General features: G+C 37.5%; 1 protein-coding gene across 3 annotated transcripts in view; it reads right to left on the reverse strand.

Annotated features, from left to right (window-relative positions):
• Nucleotides 1–12,784, reverse strand: part of LOC112051919 (alpha-catulin) — a 125,329-nt gene extending 112,545 nt beyond the window's left edge. Inside the window, exons 1-2 of one of the 3 annotated variants that reach the window (XM_052882716.1) lie at nt 12,513–12,782; nt 8,172–8,352 (exon numbers count right to left, since the gene is read on the reverse strand). In XM_052882716.1, the coding sequence (XP_052738676.1) occupies nt 8,172–8,352; nt 12,513–12,605 (274 nt within the window). In that variant the 5' untranslated portion in view covers nt 12,606–12,782. Of the gene's footprint in view, nt 1–8,171; nt 8,353–11,850; nt 12,067–12,512 lie in introns of those variants that run through there. The other 2 variants (XM_052882718.1, XM_052882719.1) reach the window with 2 other exon arrangements.
• Nucleotides 12,785–12,911: the final 127 nt, after the last annotated feature.

The raw sequence follows: 12,911 nt of genomic DNA on the forward strand, positions 1-12,911 counted from the left end.
TGTTTTCTTCGCAGTATCGAGCGCTGTCGATAGGTAATACGTTTGTTATAGGTACATACCACCCAATTGACAAGTTTAAATTGACTCGAGCTTTGAATCGTCCTTAGGACAGTTCTACAACAAAGTGTTCGAGACGTATATTATATCTTTTTAATATTAAAAATTTCGAAATACCCCCAAAGGTCATGAATTTAACTAAAATAACGACTTATATGGCATGCCAAATGGTGTTGCAATATGTGAGCTGAATCAAAGAAAGTTATTTACTTGTTTATTTTTATTTAAATATATAAAAAAATACTAACATCATTTTGGAAAGAGCTCATACTTTTACACTGCTGGACCGATATTAGCCAAACATAGCTAAGAATCACCGCAAAGAAACTTGCTTTCAAATGAAAGAAAATCCGCATCGAATTCGGTAAAGTCACGTAGACGCGGCGCTAATGTATTACTGGCGGTCTTATTATCATTTGTGTAAGGCACTGTCAATTTTAGTTCAGATTTTAGTCACGGGACTTCTTTCCTGGCGCGGAGTCTAGTGATGATTCTCTTCCTTTCCATCCGTTCGTCTGTTCACGTTAACACCAGAAATTACCAAGAAAATTTCCATGTAATTTCCGCAGTTAGATGAAAAACAATTTATGGTTTTACTGAAATAAACTAAGGATTAATGTCAGAAAAAACCAAATCTAATGCGTATGTAGTCGTGTACGTTTCTAAGGCGTAATGTTTGCAATATTAAGTATTCTCGGGTCTAAGCCCGGGCGGGGCGTAAATTCCCACTTCCGTCAAAACACCTCTGTGGCGGTTGCGGTGTCGCAAGTTTTACCACAGTCAATGCGGTGAAACCTCGAAAAGAATACCAGCACAAGGTTATAATAAGTTAATTACTCCATGCTACTAATATTATTATTATTTATTTTATTTTATTTTATTATTATTCTACAAAAAACATGTGCAATACAAACCACAGTTGATTTTACTGTACACTGGTTATTGTTACATAATAAAATATTTAAGAAAAAAATAATTAACAAACAAAAGGAGAAGAAAAACAAAGAACAATCATTAGCGGGTAGTTAAATAAATATCATAATTATTTTGTATAAATGTTTGTTGCTCTTTAACGCCGCAACTACTGAACCGATTTGAAAACGAAGATAGATAATACCTTATCTTACCTTATAACACAGGGTTCCCGAGGGATTTGTGAGAAACTGAATTCTACGCGGACGAATTCGCGGGCGTCCGCTAGTAAATAATTAGGGATTATCAGCTCATTTTAATAAAATACTGGGAGAATCTTGTCGTGACTTTTATAGTTATAGGTAGGTACTCGTATTGTGTTCGTTCGTATTCAAATTGATTCTGAACATCGCTTGATCGCCTTTTTTGTAGTTCATTCATGTGGATTCAGATCAAAATTAAAATCTCTACAGATTAAAAGTTCTCGCATCGTGTTTTATTAAAAAAAAAACCCTCTACATATTTTGTAGAGCAGCTAGTTGTGGTTTGGTGTTGAAATTAAAAGTATTCCATTCAAAACTATTTGAAGTTTTAGAATTTAAACTATCGTGAGTGTTATTCATATTAATTCATTATGAAACACGACTAAAACTCACGTGATATAAGGTCGGAGTATACCCGACTAGTTTCGAACCCATACGGGCCCTTAGTCATGAGCTGGTTCTTGCAACGCGGCACGATCCACACTGGGAAGCACTAACCGAACTAACATTATCTTATTCCAAGTTTGTTATTTGTGACAAGGAAAGAAATAGCGGTTTCCACGCTGTCGGCAGTAACCATTTACTCCCCACCACTCAGCCTCTCTCGCGCCGCCGCTTCGCAGTTTGGATCGTGCCGCGTTGCAAGAATCAGCTCATGACTAAGGGCCCCATATGGGTTCGAAACTCGAACTAGAGGAGGTAATTGTGAAACATATAGGCTACAGATTGTCCCGGAAATATCTATGCGGGATGAAAAACTGGATTTCACGCGACGCGAACGAAGTTGTAGGCGTCTCCTTTTAATCAATAATATTGTCATCAATATTTCACACGCAAACGCATCTGTACAACTCCTACTACAATCAAATCCAATCAATCTTCCGAAAACAGAATCCGTACCTATATTTAAAGTTTACAAAGGTAGTTATTTCTGCCTGACATTTTCGCACCCTATTGACCTTTAACCTTTAACTTTTACTACTAAGCAGTGTCTGCGACGAGACATATTCGTGATTAGTAAATGGAGACGACACGGTCGTGGGCAACGGCGTGTGACGATGATAAGGATCCTTCATTTTGCAGTAAACTTTTTATCTCACTGCGTCTTAACAAAGAAGTATATACCTACTACTACTTCGACTAACATTATACTCGTTAACTAGCGGAGAATTGAATAATTTATATCACACTGTTCTTTTATAATATCATCGCATTAAGTCACTGCACTGACACTCTGCCTGTGATTCCGGAGGGTGTGGGTTTGAATCCGGTCTGGGGCATGCACCTCCAACTTTTCAGTTGTGTGCATTTTAAGAAATTAAATATCACGTCTCTCAAACGGTGAAGGAAAAACATCGTGAGGAAACCTGCATGCCTACTAAAGAATTTTCTTAATTCTCCGTGTGTGTGAAGTCTGCCAATCTGAATTGGGCCAGCGTGGTGGACTATTGGCCTAAGCTCTCTCATTCTTAGGAGACTCGAATTCAGCAGTGAGCCGATAATTGATAATGAAAGTATCTGTTTGCCTTTAAGCAGCATCTCCATTTTACGATGTAATCTTTTAGTGAACACTTACTTCATATAGAAACCAATGACATCGGTCATCAACTCGGAGTCGTATAAATAATTTATAATCCATAAAACGACTGCGATTGAATTGTAACAAAATCAGATTGTTATCACGGTTGCGTGAGTTTTGATGAATTTGGAACCTAGATCCAGACTAACGATAACTTCTATGAGTAAGTATTTCTATTAATTCAAAAGTACCTACGACTTCTACTCTACTAATGAGGTTTTGTTAACTGCCTTATTGTTCGAGTGTTAAGTCCAGTGTTACTTCGTATTATGAGGTTCTGGGTTGGGTTTATTGGTTTTATGAGGTCCGAGTGGATTATGACGTTGGTTATGGCTTTGAAAACAAATTTTTCACTAGAAGCATGGAAAAGGGAAGTTGATGAAGTAATATCCCTACGCCATAGAGATCACGTTGACAGTCATGCCCCCCGAGCCAAGTAGCTCATCGATTCTCTTTCTACGATCGCTAACGCTTCGAAAACTAGAAAAATGTATGGAAATGACAGATCTTGATCACGTGACCTGTCGATAGCAAATGTTATTCCCATATATTTTTCTAATTTTCGAAGCGTTAGCAATCGTAGAAAGAGAAACGACGTGATCATTGGCTAGGTGGGCAGGTCATTGCATATTTTTGGTATCTTTACCGTTTTACTTGATAGTAAAAGAAAAAACAAAACTTACTCCCGCGTGGTTCCCGTTCCCGTAAGAATACGGGGATAATATATAGCCTATTAGCCGTCCTCGATAACACTTAATGAATTTTTCTAATCGGACCAGTAGTTTTTGAGATTAGCGCGTTCAACAAACAAACAAATGAATTTTTCAGATTTATAACATTAGTATAGATAATTAGATAATGGTGTAAATAAATGAAAATTAAGGTTTTTGTTACTAAAATGATTCTTTGTTAATAAACTTTACCTACTAGTGTGTAGTTTATTTGAAAATTGGATTTATTATCAAAATAGCGGTAATAAAAGTTTGATTCAACATATCATGATATGCTCGTAATGTTAACAAATTATGGGGTACACATAATTTGTTAACATTACGAGTTTTCCCCAAATTATGTAACCCCATACATGATTTGTTAACATTTCAGTGGACAGTATTGATCATTTCCGAAAGCGCTGATTTCAAGACAAGGGCAGCTTTTGTTTGAGCCTTTTTGTTTGACCGCCCGCCAGCCGTTCCGGTAATAGCGATGAGCCTTTTAAATTCAGGTCGAGTAGCCGAATGAGTTATGGCTAAGCGTTTCGAGCCCGTGGAGCCTCGTCGAGGGAACTGGGCTTAAATCATGGGACATACTCATCTTGTGATAAAAGTTAAACGATTTTGTTTTAAAAATCTCGAGCCTTTCATTTTGTAATCTAATACCGGACTACCGGACTACTTTGAATTTGGCTAAATTTAGAGTAACTAATAAGTTCGAGATTAATAGGCTTAATTATAACGATATCAGCTTTTGACCGTGTGAGTGTTTTTTATCAAAGTATCTAGGCTAATGATATAATATATTTTGATGATAATATCAATTAATTTTTGACAAATTGTTGTAAAAGATTGATTGTGTATATTATGCTATCATTAAAAAATATAAATATAATATGCCATTGCAGTTTTTGTAGATGTATAAAATATAAATATACTATAGCTTGGCAACTTCGTTCGTAACACTCCCGATAGTCCGCGCGGGCCGCGGGGCGTGTAGCGATAAATGAAGAACCCAGGACTGATGCACCTCACTTCCCCGCACGCACGATTTCACACCCGCGCAGTCTTAGCCCCCGTCGCCTGCATATCACGAGAGAGTCAACAACGAACTATAGCAGCGTTTTCATGATAAATTTAGCCGACGTGAACGATATATTTCTTCGATTCTTTTATAATTATTGTCAATTTTCAACCGATTTACACCCAAATCCTTGACAAAATCGGTAAAATGTTATTACACTAAAATTGGGATAGGTATATGTAAACAAAGTAATTCTTGGGGAAGTTTTAGGTACCTTACTGAAGAATCGTTCTATTCTATTTTTATGCGGTTATTTATTTAGGAAGACCAACCGCAGAACATTGTATTGTGTATACATATATTACATACGTTATAACCAATAGAATATAGTCTATAGCCGCATAAAAATCAATCTATTTGACGAACGCTTGTTCGATACCTTTCTTGTACGCAAAATGTTTAAATAGCTTAAGTTCTTTAAAAGTCAGTGCGTTCAATGGAAAGTAAATAGAGTTACTCAGTGGCTTAGAGTTATGCTTCCTATGACTTTATACGTGACATTTGCAAGTCGGGTATCTGAGCAAGAATTGAATAGTCCACTCGGCCATTCAGAGGGTTCAAGAGTGGGCGGCCATAGAACCTACATATAGCGGTTTATAAATATAGCCGTTTTCTCCGAGTGCTTTTCAAGGGCGGCTTTAAAACCTCTGTATTTCCATTTTTTTCACCTCACAGAATCGGGTCAGGTGGTTTTCTTAATCTTACACTTTTTATATTTCAACCAAACGTTAAATTGAGTATTGTTCTTTAACAGTAACTAGCCGCCGGTCCGCGGTTTCACCCGCGTAGTTCCCGTTCCTGTGAGTATACGAGGATAAAATATAGTTTTTGACACTCACAAATAACGTGGCTTTGTAGCGGTAAAAGAATTTTCAAAATCGGTTTAGTAGATCTAAAGATTAACCAACACAAACTTTTCCTCTTTTAATATTAGTAAAGTAATAGTAAAAATATCCAGTAAATAAATATAGGTACTGGATATTTTTACTATTACTTTACTAATATAATAATAATATAATATAATATAATATAATAGTGTTTTGTATTCTATTTTTAGCCAACTACAAAAGAGGAGGAGGTTTTTAATGGTATGGTTCACGATGTTTTTTTTTTGTATTTTATTAACATTGTTAAAAATTTTAAAAAGGACATATAAATAAATGAGAGAATAAATATGCGTAATATCTATATCTATACTTCTATACTAATATATAAAGCTGAAGAGTTTGTTTGTTTGGGTGAACGCGCTAATCTCAGAAACTACTGCTCTGATTTGAAAAATTATTTTAGTGTCAGATAGCCCATTAATCGAGGAAGGCTATAGGTTATATTTCATCCACGTATTCCTACGGGAACGGGAACCACGCGGGTGAAACCGCGCGACGTCAGCTATTTTAAAATAAATTGTGTTATAAGCCCTTGAGATAATTCTTTTTTAAAATGCATGTAAATGAATGGAAATCTAATCAGCATTCGGTAGCGTATTTCAACAGAAGACAGTCTTTAATAAATGTATACAGAGTTATTTCAAGCCAGTGATATAACGACCGCAAACTATTTCTAACTTCGTCAATTTGTATGCAAATTTATGTATACGGCCTTTAAACATACGGCAATCAAAGACACTGGTCATTTTTAAAAATGCCGTAAAGACTCATTATCTGGTGCAGTAAAGACGATCTGTATATATTATTTCTTTTCAATATAAGGTATTTATTAGTATATTTGGATATGTATTTTATTCATTATTGTAGGTATTTGTGTAATATTGTTTATGTATTAGGATGTAAATTATTTGTATGTATGTGTATTACTAATACTATGGTTATTTTTGTTTTACGCCACCTGCTGATGTCCTTAAGTTTTCCTAAACCGAAGGTTGCCTGGAAGAAATCGCTACTTAGCGATAAGGCCGCCTTTTGTATGCTGATCTCTTCTTAATTTGTTTTTTATTTCACTTGTTTTTGTCTTTGTGGTGTGCAAATAAAGTATATTTATCTTTATCTTTATATTAGCCCTCTTCGTTATTGTTATATATTTAACTGAAATAAAACGTAAGCTGTGATATAAATATAACAATACAAATTCATCATCATTATTGTCAACCCATATTCGGCTCACTGCTGAGCTCGAGTCTCCTCTCAGAACGAGAGGGGTTAGGCCAATAGTCCACCACGCTGGCCCAATGCGGATTCGCAGACTTCACACTCGCAGATAATTAAGAAAGCTCTCAGTTAAGCAGGTTTCCTCACAATATTTTTCCTTCACCTTTTGAGACACGTGATATTATTTTTAAAATAATAATAATAAGCCCTTTATTTCGAATATACAAGTTATACACATATTTATATATTATATTATGTCGAGTAATTCGGAGTGCCTGTTGGCATAGGCCTCCTCCAGTCTTTTCCACTCCGTTCTATTTTGTGCTTATTTTAATAATCTAATATTAAATAATCGCTGATTTATTTATCTAATATTTATAAAATGTACATAATTCAGAAATTCATCTTGCTATAACACGAAGGAAGGGTTCAGAATTGGGATCACGTACCAAAAGCAATATCGCACGATCTCTATCTCGTACACGATTTTACGGTACAAGAAACGCTCACTGCGCTTATTTCGGAGATTCATAACGAGGTATTTGCGAGAAGCGGATTTAAGGGCGGGGGCATATTATTAAAGTCTTTGCGCCACCGACTACCAAACAGACTTAATTAAGTTTGAACGACACCATTGAGGATATAATTTTCTTTTTTATTTTAGACAAATTACGTCGTAAGGCGTCGCAGGACGTCGTTTCTGCTTTTACTGATTAATTTTATTATCGCAATGAGATTTTGTAAAACTTCAGATGGGATGGTAGATTCTATAAAGTACCAACTCGACCTCATGCAATTGTTGATAGAGTTAGCTATTGCGTTCTGTTAGAACCACAGAACACAGAAGACGCTAAGGCTAACGATTTATTAATTCCATGGTCAAAACTGTAAATAATTCCCAATTTATGATTAAAAGAACATCAAGAGCTAATATACGGGGTGTCCCGTAATTAATGGATATAACGCAAATGGTAAATACTCCACCATACATACACCATATTGATTATCATAAACTTATTAGAATAGTTTTCAAAAAATTTGTAGGGTGACCAAGTTACAAAATTTTTATTCCGGATTTGTCAAATTCATCTAATTTGTATCAGTTTTATAGCGGCTGTAATTATTATTTTAAGGATTTGTTTTTTGTTAAACATTGCGGACTCAACATCAACATCAACAGTATTGAAAAACTGATTCAAGTTAGAAAAAATTGAAAAAGCATCAACAGTATTGAAAAAAACTGATTCAAGATAGAAAATCTTTTGTTTATAACCTCTCCCACTGCCAAGGGTCACTGGCAGAGATCTCTTATAGAGATAAGTGTTTCCTTGTCCACTGTTTTTCTTTTTACTTTTGTGTGTGACTAATATTGGTATTAAATAAATTAAAAAAAAAAAAAATCTGACACAAATATAATGGTAATTCTACCGAGCTACTGATCTCTCCATTACTACATACCTGCAGCTCTAGCTTCCTTGCAGGCGAGCACCATGCTGTGGCGCACGTCGGGGTTGTCGTCCGCGATGGTCTCGCCCACGGCCACGAAGCGCTCGACGGCGCAGCACACGGCGGCGCCCACGCGCTGCACGGCCGCGCCGCCCGCCGCCGCCTCGCCGCGCGCCGCCACCAAACTGCTGATCTGTCGGAAAATTACATCATCTTAATCGTTTTGAAAAAGCTTTTGACGTGACAACGTCTTTTTTAGATTTAAAATTTAAACTATCGTGAGTGTTATTCATATAAATTGATTATGAAACACGGCTAAAACTCACGTGATATTAGGTCGGAGTATGCCCGAAGCCCGAGTATGCATTCACCGAAAAATGATGACGTCGTTCCCTCGCTCTAGGGTTGCCTATTTTTTTACAAGAAAGAAAGTGTATTCTGGTCTATGACTTATTCTATGACTAGATTATTAAACAGTATTTTAGAAAAACGAACATAATCTTTTGACAAAAGCGACCATTCCATGAGTATTTTCTTTTGACGTTAATATATAGTATAATAGCGGAATTATATTTGTCTGACGTGTCGTGTCGTGACGCATCAGAACAGAATCGGTATCATACATTTTATATGCGACACATCAGAAGCCATCACGACATATCACAACACATAAGTGTATACATTGCCATACAAAATGTATGATTCCGTTCCTGTTCTGATGCGTCACGACACGACACGTCAGACAATTATAGTTCCATCTTAACACGTATCTTTCTACGTCGACGTTTATACTCGTAAAACAATTCAAATCATGAAGCAGTATTCTCGTAAGTCTTTCAATGGAGACGATTTATGCTGGTAGGTATTGTAATTTATGGGAGGAGTAAATATCTAAGCGGTGTATATATTAGATTAAAAGCAGTTTTACAAAGTTATGCGAGTTACTCGTAGATACTCGTAGCAAACCAAACAACTGGTGGCATTCATGTGAGTGTGGAACTTGGGGGTTTTATTTGGTTAGATTTAATTCTCCTGTTCAATTTGTAGAAGTTCAAAATATGTTTATATTTTAATCCTACCATAATCTATTATTAAGACTTCGCCCGTGTGGAAAACCCTTGTCTTTGAATTTAAAAAAAAGACTTAAAAAGTTCCTCAATCTATTTCCACATTCTACACATCGTATGTCCAGCTGTCATATACGTATATTGAGTACGTACTCGTAGAAGTAGAAGTAGAAAAAGCTTTGAATGCAATAATTATTTTTCTTTTATTAGGATCTGATTAAAAATTTTAGAATTTAAACTATCGTGAGTGTTATTCATATTAATTGATTATGAAACACGGCTAAAACTCACGTGATATTACGTCGGAGTATGCCCGACTAGTTTCGAACCCATACGGGGCCCTTAGTCATGAGCTGGTCCTTGCATCGCGGCACGATCCAAACTGAAAACTGATCGTATGGGTTCGAAACTAGTCGGGCATACTCCGACGTAATATCACGTGAGTTTTAGCCGTGTTTCATAATCAATTAATCTGATTAAAAATGTCCTGTAAAAATAAAATATATGGGACTGAGCTGTACTATCATTTAAAAAACTTGTACACTTATTGAGGTTTGTAAATAAGTATAAAATATGTGTCTACTTTTTGTAGTTACAAAATGGCTAGCAAAACAGTATGGGAGGGTCTGACTTTTCAATACAAGAACAATTTTTGAAGTGCGCACATTCCAATTTTTTTTCTTCAAAATATATTATAATATCTGCCTACTTGCCTACATTTACTATTGCAGTCATTTGTGACTTGTTATTTTTAAAAAAAACTAAATGAATTTTTTATAACAGATCTGTAGTATGTCAAAACTCTAGTTTATTCAATTAAAAAAATATAACTTGGTCACCCTAGGGATTTTCGGAAAACTATTCAAATTAGTTATAGATAATTAGGTGATGGATATACCGTTTGCATTGTATCCATTAATTACGGGACACCTGCATATAAACGAAATTAAACTTTATAATGTAATGTAGTTTTTATTAGACAAAACATCCGATAGTATTCATATACCTATAGTTATAAGTTCCTTATATGATAGCATTCGTTATTTAGGTTATTGTAGAGGTGGGTATTAGTGTTGGTATAAATAAGAGGGTATTTGAAGACTTGAGCTCAGTTGTTTGTGAGGCAGCGTAGACACCGTCAGGCTGCCAGTCGCGTTAGTAATTTTGTGTAATAACGTTTTGTGTTGTAATTATTTATAATGTTTTGTGTTGTGATTATTGTTTATCATAAATTGTTTAGTGTGGGCATGGAGAACATTTCGGGCAGGGAAGGTGATGCATTCTAAAGAGATCCCTTAAGCCTACTCCCAACTTCACAAGTCCTGGGACCTGCTCGAGGTGTTTCCTTTACCACAAAATTATGGCACAATTACTGTCGCTGCTTCCAGTCACGTCTACGTAAAAACAATTTCATCACAATTTCTAGTCGATTTAAATGGCCCACTACAGGACAAGGCCTCTTTTCTTATAGATTAGAAGTGCTTTGCCCCACCATAATCATGATTTGCTGGTTGGCGGTTGACCCTGTAAGCATTATTATCAGATGTTAACAAACTGAAACCGACGGTCTAACGTGTTTTCCCGGGCACGTATTAGGCATTAGGCGTTGTAACACCCCTAGAACTCCTAATCCTGGCGGAAACTAAGGATTTGCTTGGGGAAAGAAAAGCACAATATTTTAAAGCCCAACCCGGGACTCCAATCAACGATCTCATAATTTGAAGCAAAGTAAAAACAAATCACTAATTATTATCAATACATAATATAATCTATTACTAAAGACCTTAGGACAATGCCGATCTAAATAGAGCGTAAGAGCATCTTGTTGATTTGTGATCACACCAACACCAACAGACAGGACAGAAAAGATTCTCAAGGTACCTATATACACTTCTTAAGGTACACACTAGAAGTACAAACACTTGATTTTATATAAAACTAGGTGTGCGTTGCGGTTCAACCCGTATAGACCCCATTTTAGTGGAGAAAAAGGATTAAAATGTAGCCTATATTAATTAACATTAACTATCTATCTGCCAGTGAAAGCGAGACAATCCGTTTCAGAAATTAGCTGGAACAAAAGGAGAAAGAAAGAAGAAAGTTTCAGATTAGGAAAGAAGATTTTTTGAAAGAAGTACCTATAATATACCTAATATATGACTTCATATGCACTTATTAATAAGCTGTTAATTTAAAATGACAATCAGATTGTTTGTAAAGATTCAAAGTACAACATAAACCTAATTGCAGGGGATTTAAAGAAGCCACAATAAGTTACAGACAAGACACTTTGGTTTTATGGTCAGAAACATTTTTTGTAGTAAATAAATAAATATAGGTAAAACTTATAAATGTACAATATGTTATATATACCAAAGTGTTTACTATATCGCGGCAAAAATATAATACCTACAGGATACCAGAATTAATTATAAATAGGTGGCAACCTTGCCATACGAGACCGATCAAGGTTGTATTTGCACGCTAGCTCTATAATACTTGTTGCTTAATATTTTGGCAAAATTATGGGACGAGGTATCGATGACACCATAACTAACATTCCGCGATAAGGCCAAGTGTGAAGCGATCGCGCTGCGCCCTGTCGGCCGTCACTCGTGACATACCTGGGGCTCTCGGCACACGTACTCGTCGTCATCGGACAGCGCGTCCATGTCTGCGGCGCGGGCAGGGGGCGCGCGGCGCACGGCCCACGTGCTCCGTGGCGTGAGGGTGCGAGAGCGCCGCTCAGCCAGAGTCTGCCGCGGCACTGACGGACCGGGAGGATCGATGCTGCCTCCGCCGCCCGCCCGCACCCGCCCTCTGCGAGCCCACGTGGCCGCCCGCCCCTCGCCGTTGTAAATCGACGGGCCTACCGACTTTTCCGATCGTATACCTATCTCCTTTGCTTTTGTGCGAAGATAACGCTATACATTCTGACACCTCGATATTTATCACGTTTGTTTTGCGTCATCGTTAAGTTAAAATAATAATAGTTTTTATAACGCGACCACTGCGACGGCGCGAGGCGGCATGCAACAGATGTCGTCTAGGCGGGAAAATCTGACGTAAAAGCGCAGTCAGCGGCGTCGCGGACTGACGATAATACGGTCCGAAAATAGATTTACGACTGTAGACAGTGCGTAAAATCCGGGAATATCGTCAGCGCTGCGAAGCTACGTCAGAGGGTTACTCCGGTACAGCTGATCTGTGGTGACACGTCACTCGAAAAGTACAGACTTTAAGAGTACGGGTCGACGCTTTTAGAAATGCATGCACTGTGGCGTACCTGCTTGACGAGTGGGAGTAGCGTTTTCTCGACGGAGCGCGTCTTTATTTGAGAGAACAGCGCGTCGACGTCGGGCAGGCCGGCGGCCGCCATGGCTGGCGCGGGCGCGACTGCGCGGGCGGCGCGCGCGCTGCGCCATTGGCCGGCCGCGTCACGTGGCGCCGCTCGCCGCGCCGCACCGCGTCCACGTAACTTTGCGTGTTTACGCGTACTCTTGCGGCCATATAAAAGCTAGTACTGCTCTGCGTGTTTTATTTTGTTTTGATTGTGCATGCCAGTTATTATAAACGGAGTTAATGATAGCTTTTAAACGGTTCTACGTGCTGTTACTTCTAGTCGCTGTTATTCATGGCATTATTAAAAGATAATTTTCATAGAATTGAGCTACGGGAAAAATGA

The sequence above is a fragment of the Bicyclus anynana genome, chromosome 1 (assembly GCF_947172395.1).
Source record: "Bicyclus anynana chromosome 1, ilBicAnyn1.1, whole genome shotgun sequence".
Classification (NCBI taxonomy): domain Eukaryota; kingdom Metazoa; phylum Arthropoda; class Insecta; order Lepidoptera; family Nymphalidae; genus Bicyclus; species Bicyclus anynana.